The 22,179-nt window shown below is 46.5% G+C and overlaps 1 protein-coding gene across 7 annotated transcripts in view; it reads left to right on the top strand.

Annotated features, from left to right (window-relative positions):
• Positions 1 to 22,179, top strand: part of ALS2CR12 (amyotrophic lateral sclerosis 2 (juvenile) chromosome region, candidate 12) — a 61,229-nt gene that overhangs the window by 1,018 nt on the left and 38,032 nt on the right. For 4 of the 7 annotated variants that reach the window (XM_014528637.1, XM_005858212.2, XM_014528621.1 and 1 more), the window contains exons 1-10: positions 38 to 124; positions 3,292 to 3,451; positions 3,958 to 4,032; positions 9,455 to 9,503; positions 10,943 to 11,076; positions 13,457 to 13,550; positions 15,175 to 15,236; positions 18,075 to 18,172; positions 19,170 to 19,222; positions 21,195 to 21,294. In XM_014528637.1, the coding sequence (XP_014384123.1) occupies positions 3,339 to 3,451; positions 3,958 to 4,032; positions 9,455 to 9,503; positions 10,943 to 11,076; positions 13,457 to 13,550; positions 15,175 to 15,236; positions 18,075 to 18,172; positions 19,170 to 19,222; positions 21,195 to 21,294 (778 nt within the window). In that variant the 5' untranslated portion in view covers positions 38 to 124; positions 3,292 to 3,338. The other 3 variants (XM_014528646.1, XM_014528628.1, XM_014528650.1) reach the window with 3 other exon arrangements.

Below are 22,179 nucleotides of genomic sequence, written 5' to 3'. Positions count from 1 at the left end.
GTCAGGCTCCGTAAGCGGCGCGGCTGGTCGGCCGGCCTTTTTAAGTCCTAATGTTTAATATTGTCTGTACTGTTGTCATGGCCGTTACGTTTTTGCAGTTCATCTGACGATCGGCTTCTCCTCGGTGAGCCGGTTGCTGAGGTTACACTCTCCCAGTTTCTTAGTTCAGCACCAAATACTTACCAGATTCTCACTGCGGACAAGCTGCCTCGCCCGGACCCAGGGCGGCGCCGAAAAGGGCCCAGGCCAGGGGCGCAGGCGAGGAATGGCGGCGGGAAGGCGGCAGTTCGGGGAGCTGACGGCCTTCGCCTCTCGCCTCGGCCCGGGACCGGCCCCTGTGCGCACAGGAAGCGGACGCCGAGCCTAAGCAGAAGCAGGGCTGCTGCCTCGCTGCTGCCGCCGCCTTTCCGATTCCCCCCGCGGTTCTGGCCCCGGTGGCACGGTCTCCTCGCCTGGGGTGCCCCATCCCGACCGCTGCCATCCCGACCGCTGAGCACTCCCCGTCGGGCCCCAGACACAGGGGAGCACAGACAGACAGATCTGCGGCCTTGTTGCCTGGCCGTAGGTCTTGACTGTTTCCCCAGCCTCCCGGCCTCCTTTCTGGCCTCAGCCCCTCCCGCGCCTGCCCCGCCTGCACACCCTGCCCCTCCCGCACCCTGCCTGCCCTGCTCCAGCGCTCCCTCAGTTCCCTTTCTGAGAACCCCCGGGACCTGCACGCTTCCTGAGGGCGAGGTGCAGGTGTTGGGCCCCCCCCCCCCCCAGCATCTGCATGGTACTCTCAGCAGGAGCTAACTGTACCTATTTGTGCTACTAAGCGAGCCCGTGAAGGGGTCCCATGGGCGCTGCACGCCTTTGAGTCTCAGTTTCATCATCTGTAAAATGGGTTTAATGTTAAGGTCCCCTTTAGTTCTAAAAGTCATTAGACTACCTATCTGGGTTTCTCAAGCAGCAGTCATGTTAGAGGGAAAAAAAATGTGTGTTTCATTTTTCAGCTGATTCTTAAACTTATTCCAGTGTACTATTGGAAACCAGTCACTGACTTAGAAATTGGAGTTAAATCTTCTGTCGTTGTAATGCTGCTATTGGTCTCTGGGCTCCCATAACATGTTGTTTGGTGGTAGACTTAAATTTTTTTTTTTTTCAAATAACCCACTGGCATTTGAAAATCAAATTGTGTTACAAATTCATTAATGAAAAGTTACAGTTTCTGCCCCGCCCTTCTTCTCGGTTCTGCTCCTCGGTGTGCTCTCTAGGGGCAATTATTTTCAACATTTTTAGCTACTACTTTGGAACTTAGCTTCATACTTCTAAATAATTTATCTCTACCTCATTTGTTAATTTTTAGACATTCTCCATTGACTTCCTGCTATGGTGGATGAGGATTTAACACTTGTTCATCCTCCCTTCATTGTCTTCCCCCCAGTTTTTTCTAAATTTTCTGTTTGTTTGTATTTAATTATTATTACAAATGCTCTGTGACAAATTACCACAAATTCAGTGGCTTAAAACAACATCAAGCCCTGACCGGTTTGGCTCAGTGGATAGAGCATCGGCCTGCGGACTGAAGGGTCCCAGGTTTGATTCCTGTCAAGGGCATGTACCTTGGTTGTGGGCACATCCCCAGTAGGGAGTGTGCAGGAGGCAGCTGATCGATGCTTCTCTCTCATCGATGTTTCTGACTCTCTCTCCCTTCCTCTCTGTAAAAAATCAATAAAATATATTTTAAAAAAATCTATATAAAGAAACAACATCAACTTATTACCTTACCATCCTGAGACCAGAAATCTGAAAATGGGTTAAAATCAAGGTATTGGCAAGACCTCCTTCCTTCGGTAGGCTCTATAGGAGAATCATTTCCTTGCCTTCTCCAGCTTCTAAAGGCTGCCCATTTTCCTTGGCTCATGGCCCATTCTTGGTCACTCCTACCTGACCATTTTTTGACTCTGACCCTCATCCCCCAACTTCCTTTTCTAAGGATGCTTGTGATTACCTTGGGCTCACACTAATAATCCAGATAATCTCCCCGTCTCAAAACCCTTAATCATGGCTATAAAGCTCCTTTGGCACAAAAAGGTAGCATATTTACAGGTTCCAGAGATTTTTGTGTTTCAGGGGGGAAGGAGCATTATTTGACTTCCCAAGGGTCTCACAGACCTGTGAAATGCCCATATGTTCCATCAGATAATCTCCCGGTTCCAAGTTCTGAGACTTGGGATTTGATTCCTTCTGGTTCATACCCCCTTTGCAGACATACGCTGTACCTTCCTATGGTGTGCTCAGTGAGGAAGTTACTGTGCCAAGTGTATACTGACATCACCTGTGCGGTACTGTCTCCTCTCCCATTCTCTTTTGTTTTTATGAAATTGAACCTATTTTAATCCTGCACTCTCATTTTACTGGGATTCTGTGGAGGGGGGTGGGAAGCGGTGGGGAAGGGATAATAAGTGTAATCATGTGTGATCATGTTTATCTGGTAGTTGTTTTTCACGCAAGCTTTCAAAATGGGGATTTTTGTGTGTGATTTCTTTTTTTTTATAGGGCCAAAAAGGCAGAGTTTTGACTGACTCAGGCAGGTGACCAGGAATGAGAAACTGGGAGATCCAGTTTAATTTGAATAACAGAGCTCATTTTCCACACCCAAGTTCTGTGTGGAAAGTCCCTGTGCAGGACCTGCCATAGGGATTTCTCTTTACTTCAGTGAGAGTTAATGTGATTTGATGAAAGCGCAAGGGCTTAGGAGTCAGGTAGACTGTTTACTCTGTAACTTGCTACCTCCATGAGCTCTCTGAGCCTCAGTATCCTCATCTGTAAACAGGTAAAAGCCCAGCCAGAGTGGCTCAGTGGTTGAGCGCCGACCTATGAACCTGGAGGTCCTGGCTCGTTCCCGGTCAGGACACATGCCCGGGTTGTGGGCTCTATCCTCTGTGTGGGGCACGCAAGAGGCAGCCGATCATTGATTCCCTCTCATCATGGATGTTTCTATCTCTCTTTCCCTCTCGCTTCCTCTCTGGAATCAATACAAATATATTTAAAAAGAAAAGAATAATTGATCACTTACTGTGTACCTGGCTCACAGTAAGCACTCAGAGCAAATTTTAAATTGCTTTCAAGTCAAGCCTGAGATGGCAAGGAAAGAGGTGTGATTCTATAGTCAAGACCCTGAACCAGATCAGCAGCCTCCAGATTCTACCATCAGTGCTTTGGACCTTCCCTGGGTGCTTCCCAGCTTGTCTCTATGCATTGTTGCTTTGACTGGATGGTATGACTCTGCTGTTCTCCCCCCCATTTCAGCAAGGGCCTCCTGACCTGGCAGCCAAGACTGCCCCAGACCTCCTACCATGTACCCCAACCCTCTCATCTACTGCACCTGCTGGGACCCCTGGAACTTGGAACCACGGAAGCTAATCAAGACCCCTCAGCCACCAAAAAAGACCTCCACAGGGAAACCCAAGTAAGCATTACCTGGGATGGACGAGGGCCTGGGGGCTTGGGGCCCATTTGCAGCCTTTTTTCTCTCACAGGATTCCCAAAACAATTTGGTAGCCAAGATCCCAAGGGGGCCAGAAAGCCTAGCTCTACACAGCTTTCCCTGTCGGCCTGTTAGCTGCACGTTGCTCATGCCAGTCCTGCTAGGCTTAGTGTCACTGTACGTGAGGAATCTCAGAGATGATTGAACAGAGAGAGGAGGGCTTCCAACCAAAGGGCCCCATGGCAGCTGCCCCTCCATATGGGACCAAGAGCTTTGGGAACTGGGGGCAAACTGTGCTGCCAACCGGGGACCCCCTAGGACAGTGAGCAAGTGCCAGGGTCTTCAGCCCGAGGCTGCGAAAGATCATCTGTTGTCAGCCCATGTATTCTAATTCGGGGTCACTGTGGAGATCTACCTCATCTGGGAGTGCTAAAACAGAGTTCGGAATTTTCAGTGTTCCCTTTTTGCTGTCTATTTTTTCCTTTCAGGCCAACTCTTCTTCCTCCAGCTTCAAAAAAACAAAATTATGTCCAACCACCAACAAAACCTGTTGTCTCCCCAAAGTAAGTATCTGCATGTGCACGGGGCGGGAATGGTTTGAGGTACGTGAATAAAACAATCTCCTTCCTTGGCCTTCACACCCTTGCCTGCGACTTGAACTCATTGCTGCCAGGAATGTCAGAGAATCCACTGTGATGTCCCCCAAACCTCAGATCCTTCAGATAGATTCTATGGCCCTCTGCACCCACAGCTTGTAGAATCACCGCAAATGAGCTCTCAGCTAAGGTGCCCTGACAACTGTCTCCTGCCCTGAAAGGGCACAGTTCTTCTTTTTTTTTAATATATATTTTATTGATTTTTTACAGAGAGGAAGGGAGAGGGGTAGAGAGTTAGAAACATCGATGAGAGAGAAACATCGATCAGCTGCCTCCCGCACACCTCCCACTGGGGATGTGCCCGCAACCCAGGTACATGCCTTTAGTCGGAATCGAACCTGGGACCTTTCAGTCCGCAGGCTGACGCTCTATCCACTGAGCCAAACCAGTTAGGGCAAGGGCACAGTTCTTGATGCCTGTTAAAGGCAAAGAGCCTCCCATTGGTGGTTTCACCCTTTTACGGGTTTCTTTCCTGTGTCTAAGATTGTTTACAAATTACAACTCTGTTTTTACTTATAAATTTAAAAATTTACCAATATTTTATAAGCTTATAAATATAACTTAATTTTGTCTTTGCATGAGTCTTTGTATTCTGTTTATTTATTTGGAATATGTTTATTGAGTACCTATTATTTGCTAAGCACTTTTCCAGGTGCGAGAAACAGCAGTGAACACAACAGAGCCTCTGCTCTCTTGGAGTTGACAGTCATGATTTCATGTATGGAGATCAGGGCAAGTCCCTTTGTAAAGGGGGCAGTGGGAGCCACACTGACATCTGGGCCAAGTACTCCTGTCAGAGGGAGCAGCAAGTACAAGGGCTGTGAGCAGGAACTCACTTGGCACACCTCGCCTTTTCCAGGAAAGCAAAGAGACCAGTGTGGTGGGAATGGAGGACGTGAAGGTAGAGTGGTGGGAGATGAGCTCAGAGAAGTAACAGGTGATGAATGTGGTTGACGTAATAATGGTTCCCCAAAGATGTCTGTACACTAATCCCTGGAAACTGTGACCATGTTCTGTTACTTGCCAGGGGGCAATTGAGATTACAGATGAAGTTATGTTTGCTAATCAGCTGACCGTGACAGTTTATCCCGGATTATCTAGCCGGGCCGCAGGTAACAATAAAGGTCCTTATATGTGAAAGAGGAAGTCAGAGTGTCAGAGAAGGAGATGTGACGATAAAAGCAGAGGTTGGAGTGATGCAATTATTGGCTTTGAAGGTGGAGAAAAATAGGCAATGGAACGGGTTTTCTTTTAGAGCCTCCAGGAGGAATACCAACCTGCCAGCACCTTGGTTTCCACCCAGTGAGACCCCTTGCAGACTTGACCCTAAAACTGTAAGATAATAAATTGGTATTGTTTAAAGCCACTTAACTTAGAGTAATTTGTTACGGCAGCAAAAGGAAATTTACACAGTGAAGTTTGCTGGCCACTGTAAGCACTTTGGCTTTTACTCTGAAAGGGATGGTGTATCAGCTGCTAGAGCTGCCATGACAACAACAACAACAAAAGATGGGGTGGCTTAAGCAACAGACACATATTTTCTCACAGTCCTGGAGACTGGAAGAGCAAGAGCTAGGTGCTGGCAGGCTGGTTTCCTCTTAGGACTCTCTCCTGGGCTTGCCGTTGGCTGCCTGCTTGCTGCCTCTTCACATGACATTTCCTTTGCACGTGTGCCTCCCTAGGGTCTCTCTATGCATCCTCATCTCTCTTATGAGAGCACCAGAAAGATTGGATTAGGGTCCACCTTAATGGCCTTATTTTACCTAAAAGCCTTATCTCCAAATACAGCCATATTCTGAGATAACAGGGGTTGGGGTTTCAACATATGAATTTGGAGTGGGGAGAGGTAGACACAACTTAGCCCATAACAGCTGGGAAGCCACAGAGGATTCTGAGAAGAGTGACATGATCCAACTTGCATTGAAAAGACTAATCTGACTACTGCACTGAGAATGAAGACTTACTTCAATGGCCAAGAGAAGAAGCCTTGGGAGAAGCCAAGGGAGATAATGTGCAATTGCAGGGACCCAGCCAAGGGATGATGGTGATTGAACCTGGTGGAAACAGTAGAGGTGGTAAGAAGTGGCCGCATTCTAGATATATTCTAAAGGTAGAAACCAATAGGATCTGCTAATGGGATGGGTATAAAGTATGAGAAAAAAATCAAAGCTGACTTCAGGATGTCTGGCTGAGCCCTGGGAAGGATGGAGTTGCCATTTTCTGTGACTGGGGAGATTGTGTGAGGTGCACACATGTAGGGGATTGCGCTTAGGCAGTTTGAGATCTCTCTAAATTTCCAAGTGCAATGTCAAGTAAGCAGCTGGGTAAGCAGGTCTGAGAGGTCTGAGCTGTGGATACACATTTGAGAGTCATTAGCATATGGTACTTAGAGCCCTGCACCCAGGTGACATCTCCAAGGCAAGGAGTGGAGATAATGATAGGAAGAGGTGGGAGAACTGAGCCCAGAGTACTCCTGTTGAGAGGTGGAAGAGATGACAGGATCGAAAGGACACCAAGAAGGAGTGGCCAGTGAGGCAGATGAAGAATCATCTACCTGGTGTTCTGGAAGCAAAACAAAAATGTTCCAAGAAGGAGGGTCTGATTACCTGTGTTAAAAACTGCTACTAGTCAATTAAGATGAGGGCCGAGCAGTACTGTTGGACTTAGTAGCCTGCATCTGGGTGACAACGAAGGGAATTGTCTCAGTGGAGTGATGGTAACAAAGCCTGAACGGAATTGGATCCATTCATAATCAGGATTCCACCGAATGCCTGTGTATGAAACGTTTCCTGGTTGCCTGCCTTCTGTGTGCTGGCACCCTGCAGGCATGATCCTACCTGTGGATCTTATCTAACTTCCATTTCAACAGACAAGCTCAAGGCCTCAGCTACCCAGTGCTTCTTGTTGGGAGAGACCTCACTAAGACCCACAGCTCCACTCTGACCACCAGCATTAGCCCCGGCCAACATTGTCCTCCTCTGGCTTTGCAATATAGTGAGGAACACTTTGTGGGTATTTTTTTTAAATATCTCAAGAAAAACAATTTTAAATATTATAATGTTACATGCAATAAACACCAATTATTTGTGGGTATTTTTAAATTCTCTATCAAAGACCTGCTGATTGTATTTATAACTTTCCAGTAAGACCATTCAAGGCAACTTATTCCCTGAAACATGACGTCTTCTAAAACCAATTCAAAGAACACACACTGGGGAATGTGTCCTCTGCTCTGGCTCCAGCCAGCACTTGGGAAGGGGAATGGAGCAGCCACACAGGAGGGCCGCTGCTGCTGCCTCACTCTGGGGAAGAGGCCCAGGCAGACGTTGACATGACCTCCAAATGGGGACGAAGCTGCTCAGCAGTCAGCTTTTAACTTAGGCCTCCGTCCTCAAACATGCCACCTTGACTCTCTGAATCCGTCCCTTTTGTGAATCCTATCATTTTCTTGCAAACATATAATGTGCTTTTTGTGTTACAAGTTTTCAATTCTTAAACATGAACTATAACTCAATATTTTTAACCCTATTTTAGCAATTCTTGGGGTTTTTGTTTTGCTTTTGATTTTGTGTACATCAGAGGCCTTGAAAAATGGCAGTGGCAGAACGCTCTCAATCCCTGAGAGACACAATTAGAAAATCTCTTTATCTGTACTTCTCTACGGCACTTAATTCTTTTTCTTCTTCTAGTTGCAGTATTTATGTGCCTTTTTTCATCTCTTAAATAAAACTATCACAACTCATTCCATTTCTCTTGGTACCGAGCGCTTGTGGTTTGCATATATGAACTACTCATTGAATTCATTAAATGAGAAAATGTGAAGTGCTTTCAGCGATGTCAACAAAGTGTCACAATTTGGTCATTGTAATCAGAGTAATCTGAGTAACAGGTTGACAAGGACAAAAAGAGTAAAGATTAGTCGTTCTGGATCAACCTTACCTTTTACTTTTCAATGAGAGAAGCGTCATTTTCTGACAAAATGAGTATCTACGTAGCCACATAGAAGTTCCAAAGTTAAAGCAATGCTGTGGAAGGTCTCAGTTTGTTCAGTGAGATTTACTAAGAGCAAAAAATGATATAAACTCAAATCCAGGGTCAGCTTTTTAAAGAGACTGGCCATCCAGTGGTTTTCCAACAAGGTTTTCCTAAATTCAGAGAAAACAAGCCAAATTATCCATTGTGGACAGTTGAACTAGGAACATATGGTTGAGTTAAGTTGCATTTTAAATGATTTTAAATCTTAAATTACATGTGGACCTCATTGAAATATCAGTGTATATTATGCACTCATGCCCATTTCTTAACACGTAGACTTTTTTTTTTTCTGTCAGTGAAAATTAAAATCAAAGGTTGGTGGTCACCTCTAAGGTAGCCAAAGCCTTGGAATGGTTTTCTCAGTGCTTCTCTGGAGGCCCCCTCTGGGGGGTGGGAGATGTGGGATCTAAACCAGACTGATGGTTATTAACCAAGATGGAACTGCTTCCACCAGGAAAAGTCCTTCCAGCCCCACTCCCCACATCCAGAGTCAGCCACGGACTCGGGACCAGTCCCATCCTAGTAACCGACTTCACAGCCCCTAATGATAGTGTGGTTGTTTTGATTGTGGGGAACTGGAACTTCCAAAGCAGGTTTCAGCTGTCTCTCTTCACAGCAGTTGGCCAGTGGTTGTGTACATGTGTGGTATTGTAGAGGCCAAGGGGAGAGGCCTACCTATTCTTGTCAGCACATCAGAAGGTAGTTACTCATATTCTAATATTTCAACCTTCTAGGTGAACTTCCTTATAAATACTTTTTTGATATTTTGGTACCTGATATTATACTCAGGTTTCTGTACCTGAAACAAAAATTTATTATGATCAGGAAATCTGTTCCAGATCTCAAAATAGTAACACTTCGCTTATCCTGAATTAACTTGCAATTTCAGGGTCCCAGAACACGGAATTCTGGTGCAAATGAGAAGAAAAGTGGTTGTACAGACAACATATATGTCACTAAAAAATGTGTGCATTTATGATTATGCATCATCCCTTTGAATTTCACTACAAGCTTCTTGGCCCTTATTTTAGGAATGGTTCTACTATTAGACTAGTGACTAGTTGATTTCCCACTTTTTCACTACCTGCCATTTTATTACAACCTATGTATCAATGATCTCTGGACCACTAAATATTCTCTATTTTCTAAAGTATAATATTTTGAGAACTGATGGGCCACACAGATTATCCCAGGAATGTCACATTTTGCTGATGAGTGGTAGGGTCGGGGCACAACTGATCTTGGAGCTTCTCTTTGCTCTCTGGTTGCTTCTGAGCATGCATTTCTCTTGCAGAGTGAAAACCCACTTAAGAAAACAAGAGGAGAGCAATAATTTACCTTCTGTGAGTAAAAATGAAAAGAGGGTTGTGGGGTATACAGTACCTACTGTCTGCAGGCATGGGCCTTTTACACATACTGACTTCATTGAATTTTTGCAACAATCCTATGAGGAGGTGCTGGAATTACTGCATATAGTGTAGGACCAGGACTTGAACTTGGCTCTGCCAGACCCCAGAGAGCGTGTTTAATGACCTCTTTACTGCCTTGTGAAGGGTGAGGAGAGTGTGCCAGGAAAACCAGGTGGTGGCAGTCAGTCCAGGACAGGAGACAACTCATGTGCAGGGGTAGGAAACCCTCTGCTGTACTTGGGAATCCACAAATGCTGGGCAAGGGGCCGCCAGGGCATCTGAGAGGTGGCAGGGCAGGAGCACACTGGAGAGAGAGATGGGGAGCAAACCCTGAAGGATCTTGACACCTACCTAGAAGTTTAGGCCCAAACCTTTTGATGTCTTGGAACCTTTATGGGTCTGACAGGCATGTGACCAGGTAAGATTTACATTTTAGGAGGAAAAAACACACCCTCTGGTGGGATATAATAGGTACTTTTACTACTTTCTGCTTTTATCTATTTTCCTTTCTCCCCTAACCCCCTTCAAAGAGGATCATGGGATCCCTTAATGGGCAGGAAAAAAAAAACGAAATGTCATAGCCCTCCAGGTGGAGAGGATGATGAACTTAGGGGAGCCGGACTGAAGGCGGAGACGCCCGCTGGGGAGATAGCTCCAGAGCCCAGGAGACAGATGGTGGTGGCCTCCGGCTCCATCAGGGCAAGGCTGGGAGAGGAGAGGATGAGGATGAGACACTTTTAGGAGATAACAATGGCAGGACCTGTGGCCTGCAGGGGTGTCCTGCACAACTCTAGAAGGTACAGTCGCATCCGGGTCTATGGCGGCTGGTAGCCCTGCATCTGACAGGGGACAGAGAAGGAACTGACTGAAAAAAAATTTTTTTACAACTGTGCTAGGCATTTTCTCATGTTATTTTGTTTTAGCTTCACAAAATCGCTTTGTGGAAGAGTTATTATCCTTATTTTCTAATGAGGAAACTGGGCATAGTGATGTTGAATAACTATGGTTGGTGGCAGAGCCAGGATTTAAACTCAGCCCTGTCTAATTCCAAATGTTCAGCTGCCTCCTCCTGGCTTCTGGCCATGATGGAGAACATAGAGGAGGAACAGGGTTTGGGTGTAGAATGTGGAGTGGGTGACAATGGCTGGATTTTGGAAATGTTGAGCTTGAAAGGCATAGGGAGACATCCAGGATCTAGTTGAGTCTTATGATTGGATCTCAGGAGAGAAATATGGAGATACGAGGGTGAGTGGTAACTGGGGAGGGCACAGCCCATCTCAAGTCTCTGTTTGTAGATGTGAGAGGGGCACTAGTAGATTTGGAGGAATCTCAGCTCTCTGCAATATTCTCTTACCTTCCACCCTGTTGCCCAGGAAGTGATCAACGTGTGCCCTGGCTATCGCCTCTTTCGGAATAGGGAGCAGATTTCCGTCACTTTGGGAGATGAGATGTTTGATAGGAAAAAGCGTTTGAAATCAGAGATCATGGACAAAATCAGAATTCGCAGGTAATGTCTTTGGACCAACATCCAGCTCCTCGAACCTCTCCCGAGCTGTCTCAGCCTGGCCTCAAAGATAAGCGCCTAATGTCTACTCCCAGTCCTGCGCTGGAGGTGCTGTGAGTCCCTTCATGCCTCAGCCCTCTGCCTGCTCCTCTCCACCCCGCCTCTCTGCTCCAATCCCATTCTAGTCAGGATGAAGGTCAGCTCAGCAGCTCTGGAAAAGGATTAGGTGTAGTATAATTCATACTAAAGGAGAGCAGTTTTTCCTGACAGTGATGAACTGATGAGATATTAATACAATAATCTAAATTTGTTGGGTGAGAACTAAAAATAAAGTCGGGGTTTCTGGGAGGCCCGAGTATACATCCCTTTTTTATTATGTCCAAAGGTACTACTCAGTTCATGCCTCTAGGAGATGTAGCTTGGAATATTCTGGTCTAACTCCCTCCCAGTTGAGTACACTGTCATCCTCTCTGTCATTCAAGTCCTACCCACTCTCTATCCTCCAATGCCATGTAAAAGCGGTCCCCACATCCTTTACATTCCACCTCCTAAATCTCTCCTGTCTTCTCCTTCCCCTTCCCCATCTATCTACACTATTGCAATGGCTCCCCAATGAGTGTCTCTTTCTTGGGCTTTAAATTGCTATGAAAATTATTTTTCAAGACAGAAATCTAAAAGACCAACAATAGCAACAGAACACACACACACACACACACACACACACACACACACACCACCTAAGTATATAGGAATATGGGTATATAGAAAGGATACGACCAAGCTGTTAGCAGTGGTTTCCTTTGGGAAGGGATTCAGACTAGGATAAGGCTGAAGGACGCATAGGCCCACTGTTGAGAGGGGCCATTCAGGAAGTCACTCTGATCTGACCTGGCCTAGAGAAACCAGACTCCAGTCTCTGTGTTCCCTCCAGTGGGAACATTCAGGCCCTGTTTTCTTTGCTGTGCATCCAAGGCCCTCTCCAGGAGATGGGCCATGTACCCACACTCAAGCCAGCACCCTCAAACACCTCTTGGCCTCAATAAGAAAGTTGTCACCAATTATGGCATAATAAAATACTGTAGCCCATAATAGTTTTATTCCCTGGTAAAGCTGTGAGTATTGTTTATATTGAAGATCATGTTAGGAGTTCCCTATTGTTCAACTTTCTCATACCCTTTCTTCTCTCTCATGCCTTGATGTCCTCTCTTCCCACATCCTTTTGTTTTCTCAACCTCTTAAATCAAAGACCTCTTCTCTGCTGCACTGTACACAGCACTGCCCTCCACCCTGTCTACTCCAGGTCAACCAAACAGAGCTGGATAATCTTAGACATCATGGAGGCCGCAGACCCAGAAGCACAGAAAACCTTTATCAAGTCTTAAAGCATCTCTCTCTCTCTCTATTAAATCTCTTTTTTCTCTTTTAAATCTTTATTATTGAAAGTATTACATACATCCTCCTTTTCCCCCCATTAATCTCTTCCAGCCCGCTCCCGTCCACCTTCCCCAGGCCCTCACCATGCCATTGTCTGTATCCATGGGTTATGCATATATGCATACACGTTCATTGGTTGATCTCTTCCCACTCACCCTCCCCAGCCTTCCCTCTGAGGTTCAACAGTCTGTTCATACTTCTATGTCTCTGGGTCTCTTTTTTTATTTTTTATTTTTTTATTGATTTCAGAGAGGAAGGGAGAGGGAGAGAAAGAGAGAAACATCAATGATGAGAAAGAATCATTGATCAGCTGCCTCCTGCATGCCCCCTACACAGCCTGGTCATATGCCCTTGACCGGAATCAAACCCAGGACCCTTCAGTCCGCAGGCTGATGTTCTACCCACTGAACAAAACTGGCTAGGGCTCTGGGTCTATTTTTGATCATCAGTTTATTTGGTTCATTAGATTCCACATATGAGTGAGATCATGTGATACTTTTCTCTAACTGGTGAAAGCCACTCTCTTAAATCTCCTCCTCATCCAGTTTCTGGCCCATTCCTTGCCTGTGATTCACTGTCAGCATCAATCCTATTCCCCACCTTCTCATTTCCTAATTTTCTGAACTTCTCCCCGCTCCATTTCAACTATCATTACCAAATCAAGGTCAAACCCTAATAGGTTTCTGACATATTCCACTTTCCCTTCCATTCAATAGGCCACTCAGCTCTGGCTAACTTACACAAAAGGGCCATGTTTGAGGCTCAACCACCCTACTGCCACATTCCTTCTCTCCACTCCTCTACCCCTCCCTCCCCACCTCAGTGATGGTGGAACAGGTACAGATGGTATGGCTTGGCTCTCACCAGAACACATCCAGTCATGCTCAGGAAGAGGCCTGACTGGCATGAGACAGCTTTGTGGGTGACTGAAGAATTACTTATCCCTTAGGACTGATATCATTACTGACCTAGAAGAGCAGATCTCAGAGCTGACGACGATAATAGAGCAAATGAACACAGACCACCAGTCTGCCAAAACAACGGTGAGTGATCCCTAAGCTAGCTGACATCTCTGTGGGTACAGGGAAGACCAAGATTTTCAGATCACGCTTTCTGCCAGGCATGCTGCCGAGTACTTGACTCATAGGAGCCACGTTGCCCAGGCGAGAGCTCTGAGGATAGGACTGGGGCCACCCAATAGTATTTCTCTGTCTCCATCCTCCTCCATAATTGCAAGAACTCAAGTCCTTCCTCCAGGCCTAGCTGAGTTTCTGTAAGTTCCCCCAGTGCCTGCAGGGTGTTCAACACCACTGTCCTCTCCACACGAGGGGGCGCTGGCCATTTCCCGCCTGGCGGTGAGTTACGCTTCAGAGGTTGTAGAGACTCTTGCTTAGGCACCACGGCGGTCATGCTTCCAGTGTTGCTCAAAAACTACCCAGAAGCCTTTAGTACCCACTTCCTGTTGCTACTGAAACTACCAAAGCCCAAATTTCGCTGATGTAAATGACACTCTTTGGGTTTCCTGGGGATTTTGGTGAAACCTCCTTTAGATTTTACCATCTATTTTATCATAATGTCTTCTTCCCCACTTCGAGCAGGTGTGCCTGGTGGCCTGCACTGGAGTGATAAACCAGAGCCATAATCAGACCCACCCCCACCTTGCCTGTTGTTATTGAAAGGCACTTGTAAGGGTTGAATTCCCAGCAGGCCCAGCCTTCACCCTCTCATGCACCCCAGATGCTTCTGAATCCTACAGGGACCCAGCTTATGACTCAGACTGAACCTTCCCTTACTAATGAGTCATTACTATGTTTATCTGAAAGCCCTGCCAGGTTTGTGGTTTTTTAATACCCAAAGAAAATTGAGTCTCAGGAAGTTAAATAATTAGCCTAAGAGCATTTACCTTTATTTAGGCAAAATTCGCATTTTCACTCACTGAAGACATATTTAGAGATTACTTCCATGGAGGGACCTCAGATGTGATCCTTAACATTCACCTAAAAATAAAAATTCTTCCACCTGTAAACACCCCAAATTGTTGTGTGACCCTGTGCAAGGGAGGAGTGCTGGTGCCACGGTTCAGTCAGAGAGGGAAGGACAAGCCCCAGACCCTTGTCTCAGCAGGCAGTGGGTGCTAACTAATTTGGAAGTGTCCACTCCTCCTGAGACAGTGGCCAGAGGACTGGATGTGCTAGCATGGAAGGTCACCTGGAAGTAGGCAAAACTTGCCTGCTGGAACCCAGCCATTTTGCCAACACTGGAGGCTTGGACACTGGATTTACAGTTCTTCGAAGGCAGGGTCTGAATCATAGACCTCTTTGGCTCTTCCAGGCCAAGCCCTTTGTTTAAGAAATGATTGTTCAATTGAATTCTGTATCTGAGGGTCTCAGGCCACTCTCTTACAAAGAGATTACAGTCCAGCAGAGAGGACCGAGCCTGCTCACAAAACCTGGTAGTGACAGACATGGTTTCTGTGCACCAACCCTACAAACTGATCACATGCCAGACCACACAGAGCAAGGCAAGAATTTTTCTGTTCCCTCATAATCACAGAGAGACACGGGGAGCGGGGTGTACCCCGTGAGTCAGAAGGCTTCTCACAAGTTGAAGACTGGAGTGGGAGTGAGGTCTTCAATCCTGTGTTGCTGATGATGGCCTCATTTGCAGCTCTCCAATGAAATGGAAATCCGCTGTGCTGAGATGAAGCAGGACTTTGAAAACAAGAGCAGGTATGTTTTCTGGCACAAGCCCTTGTGTGCTGAAGGCCCTAAGGCTCCTGCATCCTCGCAGGACTTCAGTTCACTGGATTTCAGACAGCGTCAAATGGAATTGGGTAGCAAGGGGTGGGGGAGATGAGATACATGTCTTTGGAGAGCAAGATGGTTTGATTTGAGGCACAGAAAAGGTTACCCCTGGTTTTGCACTCTCTCATGCAATTGTTTCATTCCCATTATAATCTCCCTTATTGTTGGTTGCTGCGAAGAGCCATCTTTTAAAAATTGCATATGAGATTTCTGTGGTACACAGCTGTGGTTCTCCTCCATCTCCTCCCCTTCCTCCTCTTCTCCTCTTACTGCTGCTCTCCCTGGCTGCTAGGTCAGGGCCTGGGCAAAATGGCAAGAAGGTATGGGAGGGGCAGGAGCCAGAGCCCCAAGGACAAATCAACAGGAAGTAAATGAGGTGTGTTGTCTGTGTGGGTGAGGAAACCCACAAAATCCCCTCCACGCTACCTGCTGGGCTCAGAAGCCCTGGTGGAGAGAAGTCTTCCTAATGGAGACTTGTTTCCTTAAAAAACAATTTTTAAAATTAATTAACTTATTTATTTATTTTTTTATTTCCTAACTTATTTATTTTTAATAGAGTTTCATTTTAGAGTAGTTTTAGGTTCATAGTTAAATAGAGTGTAAAGTACAGACAGTTCCCATATATTCCCTCACCTCACATCTACATGACCTATGCCATTATTGACACCCTGCACTACCAGTGTGCATATGTTACACTCAATGAACCTGCACTGGCACAGCATTTCCACCCAAAGTCCATAGCATACATTAGAGTTCACTCTTGGTGTTGTCAACACACATTCTATGGCCCTAGTGGATAGAGCATCAGCCTGCGAACCAAAGGGTCCCGGGTTTGATTCCGGTCATGGCCATGTACCTTGGTTGCAGGCTCCTCCCTGGTCAGGGCTCATGCAGTAGGCCAGGGGTCCTCAAACTTTTTAAACAGAGGGCCAGTTCACTGTCCCTCAGACCGTTGGAGGGCCGGACTATAGTTTAAAAAAAAACTATGAACAAATTCCTATGCACACTGCACATATCTTATTTTGAAGTAAAAAAACAAAACAGGAACAAATACAATATTTGTATATGCATGTGGCCCATGGGCCGTAGTTTGAGGACCCCTGCAGTAGGCAATCAGTTGATGTGTTTCTCTCACGTTGATGTTTCTCTTTGTTTTCCCTTCTTTCTTTACCTCTCCCTAAAAATCAATGGAAAAAATATCCTCAGGTGAGGCTTAACAAAAACAAAAAAACAAACCCACATTCTATGGATTTTGACGAAATATAATGACACTAGAGGCCCTGTGCACAAAATTCATGCACGGGTAATGTCCCTAGGCCTGGTGGGCGATCAGGGCCAATCTGTGGGGCAACTGGTGGGGCGATCGGGCGGGGAGGGGGGTGGGGGGCTCAGACACCTGCCTTGGCCGGCCTGGCGCTGCCTGCTCACCAGCCCCGCCCCCGCCAGTTGCCTCCCTCTGCGGGGCGATTGGGGGGCCTCCTCTGGCACCCGCCTTGGCTGGCCTGGGGCCTGGGGTCTGCGGACTGGGGGCAGCTCCTGGGTTGAGTGTCTGTCCCCTGGTGGTCAGTGCACATCATAGTGACCAGTTGTGCTGCCGGTCGTTCAGCCATTCGGTTGATTTGCATATTACACTTTTATTATTATACTTTAGGCCCAGTGCACAAAATTCCTGCACGGGGGCAGGGGTATCCCCTCAGCCCAGCCTGCACCCTCTCCAATCCGGGACCCCTCAGGGGATGTCCGACAGCCGGTTTAGGTGAGAATTGGGCCTAAACCGGCTGTCGGACATCCCTCTCACAATCCAGAACTGCTGGCTCCTAACTGCTTGCTTGCCTGCCTGATCGCCCTAACTGCCCCCCTGCCAGCCTGATCACCTCTAACTGCCTCTGTCTGCCAGCCTGATCGCCCCTAACTGCCCCACCTGCCGGCCTGGTCGCCCCTAACTTCCCCCTCCCCGCCGGCCTGGTTGCCCCTAACTGCCTCCCACTGCCGGCCTGTTCGCCCCCAACTGCCCCCTCCCTGCCAGCCTGGTCATACCTGCTCCCCTGCCTGCCTGCCTGCCTGATTGCCTCTAACCACTCTGCATGCTGGCCTGCTCACCCCCAACTGCCCCCCCCCACCAGCCTGGTCACCCCACGCAGCCTGCTGGTCGTTACTGTTACTGTGATGGGATCCCGGACAATTGCATATTCCACTATTATTAGTATAGATGTATCCACCATTATAGTACCATTCAGAATAGTTTCACTGCCCTAAACATCCTCTGTGATCTACATATTTATCCCTCTCTCTCTGCTAACCCCTGACAACTATTGCACTGACCTTTTGGCTGTCTCTGTTATTTTGCCTTTTCCAGAATGCCAAATAGTTGAAATCAGACAGTTGCAGCCTTTTCAAATTGGCTTCATTCACTTACTAATAGGCATTTAAGTTTCCTCCATGTCTTTTCTTGGCTTGACAGCTCATATAGCCTTTCATTGTAACACTCATCTTGAACACTGGAATGGAGACTAGAGAGACCTTGCACTCTAACGTTATCTATAGCACCCACCAGCTCCATTCACCATCGAGATTGATGTAAACAAGGGTCCTTTTCCCCTTCTCTGCATGAATGCCAAAAAAGTGACTCAAAAAAGTGAGGGTTCCCCAGCCTGCCCGCTGGCTTTCTGTGTGAGGGAGGAGAGGTGGGATCAGGTGAATATAACAGCTCAACTCTGGACTTCTTTTCACTGATGATTGTGACTTTCTCTCGGGACACCACAGGGAGCTCAAAGAGGCTCACGCTGCAGAGCTCAGTGAGATGGAGAACAACTACAAAGCAGCCTTAAAGGAAGAGAAGTTGGCTTCCCAAGAAAAACTAGGTACGTTCAAGACCTGGAAGAATGACCATGATGAAGGGGCGGAAGGCTGACCATGTGGGTCTAGGGCTGAGGAACTCTCATGGCCATGAGTGGGCTTTAGCTAGACTTTCAAGGTTTCCTCTTAAGCTCAGGAAGAGGGAATGATTGAGAATGAAACTGAAAAGAGGGGAGCCATGCCTACCAACGTCCTTCTTACCCTTTGTATCAAGTCTTAGTTTCCCCATCTGGGAATTGAGGATAGTAATATTGGCCTTTATCAGCATGATAAAAATGAGAAAGCACTTTTTAAAGTATATTTAAAGTTCTGCAAATATAATTCAGCAAGTTTGCTCACCAGCAAAACGATGGTGTTTCATTAAATTCTAACTGACACACTATGATTTGTGTGGCCTCATAATCCATATGGGTTGTGTTGGCCATTTATCCCATTGTTTATGCTGTTCCTGAGAAGAGGAAGTGTGTCTTCTTCAGAATTCTGAGTTCATAGACTAATCTCCACAGAGAGAAGTTCTATAACCTTCTCCCCTTCCATTGCCTTTCATTTTTTTAAGGTGGTATTTATACTTTGCTGATTTCCCAGATTTTTTTTAAAAGAGAACATGTATTGTTTTCAAAATCAGCGTACACTAGGAAGTGTGATTTTAAAAAGAGAGAGGCGGGTGCAGGCAGATTTTGCTTCTCTTCTTCCAAAGACTCAGGTTTATCCTGGGGCTTAGTTCTCAGACTTGGTGTCGGTCAGAATCGCCTGAGAAGCATATTATCAATAGATACTGGGGCTCTCCTCTGAGAGCTCGATTCAGTAGGGTTGTGGTGGGGTTCAGGCATCTAATAAGAGTAGTTTCTAATAAGCCTCCAGAGTGGTTTCTGAGGCACACCATGGTTTTACCACCCAGGGGATGAGTTTGACATGGGGAAGGTGTGCAAGAGCTCACATTTGAATTTGAAAGTGTGCATTTCAGAGTAATAATGATGATCCTGTTGTTTTCCTTTTGTCCAGAGGAGATGGGAAAGGAATACAAGTATTTGAAGAATATGTTTTTTATGTATCAGGTGAGATCCAGAACTCCTCATTGGATTATGAGAGTAAGAGAAGCAAGACTCATTTTCTTGCTTGATGATGGGACGAATCTAGAGCTCTTCCCCAGAAAATAATTCCAGCAGCTCCCCAGCATCCTTGCACCTAAGTGGCACACACTAACTGCGCCCAGGGAGGAGAGTGCACCTCGGACTATGATGGCTCCGTGCATGACAAGTCAGTCACCCAGGCCTAAAGAAGCCCATCAAAAAATATGTTTGTGATTACAAAAGTAATACCTGCTCAGTGTTATTTTATTTTATTTTTAGTGGGGGTTTTTAAAGGAAATACATAAACCAATAGCAGCAACAAAAAGAAAAACTGTCACTGCCCCAAGACAATGACTGTTCATATTTGTACTTTGTGATATCTTAGATTTTAATAGAGTTCTGGGTCAAAAGGAGTAACCATTGTAAAGGTCTTTGATACATTTGGCCAAATTTCCACCCAAAAAGACTGTATCACTCTGCACTACTCCCTCTAGCACAGTGGTTCTCAACCTTGACTGCACATTAGAATCACCTGGGAATCTTTTTAAAATCCTGATTTCTGGGCCTCATCCTCCGGAAATTCTGTTTATAAAGTGGGACTGTATCAGTGAAAGTATGCTGTGATTGTTCAATGTGAAGAAAGCTAACCTGGGAGGGAAGGTATTCTAGGTCACAGTTTATGTGATTGTCTAGGGCAGTGGTCGGCAAACTGCAGCTCGCGAGCCACATGCGGCTCTTTGGCCCCTTGAGTGTGGCTCTTCCACAAAATACCACGTGCGGGCGTGCACGTGCAGTGCGATTGAAACTTCGTGGCCCATGCACAGAAGTCTAGCAGAACATGGAAGTGCTCTAGCATCTCGGGGCATAACCCATTCGTTTAATCAACTAATTTGATGGAGGCCAAGGGACAGAGTTAGGGCAGGATTTCTTCCTAGGGGATGAGAGAGTGGGAGGTAGGGAATGGACAGGGAAGGGCTGAGGCAGCAAGCCCCCATCCTATGGTGACCAACTAATCCCGGTTTGCCTGGGACTTTTGGATTTTAGCATCAAAAGTCTGGAGTCCCAGGAAACAACTCAGTCCCAGGCAAACAAGGATAGTTGATCGTCCTATCAAAGGGGGAAATCAAGTAAAGCACCAGCACCACCTCTGAAATTCAGTTTACCACTCAGAGTTTCACTTTTGAACTAGAATCCAAAGCTCATTTTTCAAGATGTACCTTCATACAGTCAGGGAAGCGTCATAGACCAGAGCCTAAGAGAAGCGTCAGGTTGATGAGCAGGTAAGCTGCCCCAGTTCCTATGTATACTTGGTGTTTGCTTCAATCTGGGCCTCTCCAGAGCGTGTGACCTCTCTGGAAACAGCTGCCCACCGGCCTTGAAAATGAGAGAGCCTCTATTTAAATGGCCACAATTACAAACGAGCTCTGATGCCCAAGCCCAGTGTAAATTCTGTTGCTGACCGCACAAGGAGGGCAGTCAGGATTCTGAGTGGCAGCTTCCGGGTCCTGGGCCCCCCCTTCTGAGGTCCCACCGTCATTAAGTGGTTAGGCTTATTTAACGTTAACCACAAAGGAAGTTAGATTTACTGAGGGAAACGAACACTTTGAAAAACATCTTGTTTTCTAAGTGGTCATGTTAACTAGTGGGCATTTCTTTTGTTTTTTTGTGTGTGCTCTTTTTGAGTCATGAGTCAGAGGGAGTTGACAAGTGATTCTTTAACATGGGGAACACTACCTGTCTTTAAACTCTGCAGACACCATGCAGAGCCAGGCTTTTAAGCTTCTGTCATGCTCAAGGGGGCTGGGCTGGAATTTACTTTCCCCAGTCACCCACATAGGGCCCCCCACCCCAGCAAGGGTCTCAGGTGAGGGAAGCTGACAGGGCCCAGTGCTGGGCCTTAGGCCAGTGTGCACCTTTCTCAGGGCCCTTTGCTTCTGTTGCCATTATGTCTCCACAGGATAGCCTTTATGATGAAATGGAAGATAAGTTGTCAAAGAAGAAGGCAGAATGGGAGAAGGATGAGAAGTCAGAGCGGGAAAAGATCCTGCTACAGCAAAGTGAGTACAGAAACTTCTGACGTCTTGGTGATAGGTGTACCGAAAAACCGCCATGAAGCTTGGTCTTGACTCAAGGAAGGCAGCTTTGGATTCACCAAGGTGATGAGCCACATGGCTAGACTCCTGAATGGAAGGTGCCTGGAGTTTGCAAGAAAGTGACAAGAATGGAATCTTTTATGAAGTTCAGCCACCTGAGATTCTAAGCCTACACCTTCCAAAACTCACTGATTCTAAGTTTGGCCATTATGGGCTGGAACAAGCTTTGAAACATCTGTAAGAATGTGGACTTGTTATCTAGTTACAGGTGACTCCAAAGTTCCAGGAAAAAAGTTCTTGAATTAGGTTTCAAATATTCAGTTGTTGGGGGAGGGGCAACACAATCCATTGTACTTTATATTCCCACACCACCACCCCCCAAGTAGGCCATGTTTGATATATATCCTATCTAATAATAGACAAACATGGTAATTAACCATACCTCCACTACACTTCCCATTGGCTAATCAGCAGGATATGCAAATTAACTGCCAACAAAGATGGTGGCCGGCAGCCACGCAGCTGAAGCGAACAGGCGGCTTTCTTGCTCCAGTGATGGAGGAAGCCAAGGTTCCCCGCCTGCCTCGGCCTGCTCTAAGCTACACTCTAAGCAACAAAGTTGCAATTATAGAAGCTAAACAAGCTGCAGATACCTGCGTTCAGCCAGCTTCGGCCTCAGAGCTTAGAGCGGCAGTGATGGCAACAATGTTTCAATTATAGAAGCTAAACAAACCCAGATACCTGCTTTCAGCCAGCCACGCCTCAGAGCTGGAGCTGGGCCTCAGAGCTGGAACCGGCTCTCAGCTCCAGTGACAGCTATAGAAGGTAAATAAATCCCAGAATAAAAAA

This window comes from Myotis brandtii, unplaced genomic scaffold (assembly GCF_000412655.1).
Source record: "Myotis brandtii unplaced genomic scaffold, ASM41265v1 scaffold1162, whole genome shotgun sequence".
Taxonomy (NCBI): Eukaryota; Metazoa; Chordata; class Mammalia; order Chiroptera; family Vespertilionidae; genus Myotis; species Myotis brandtii.
The sequence above is the reverse complement of the archived record's forward strand: the minus strand, read 5'-3'. Positions and strand labels throughout refer to the sequence as shown.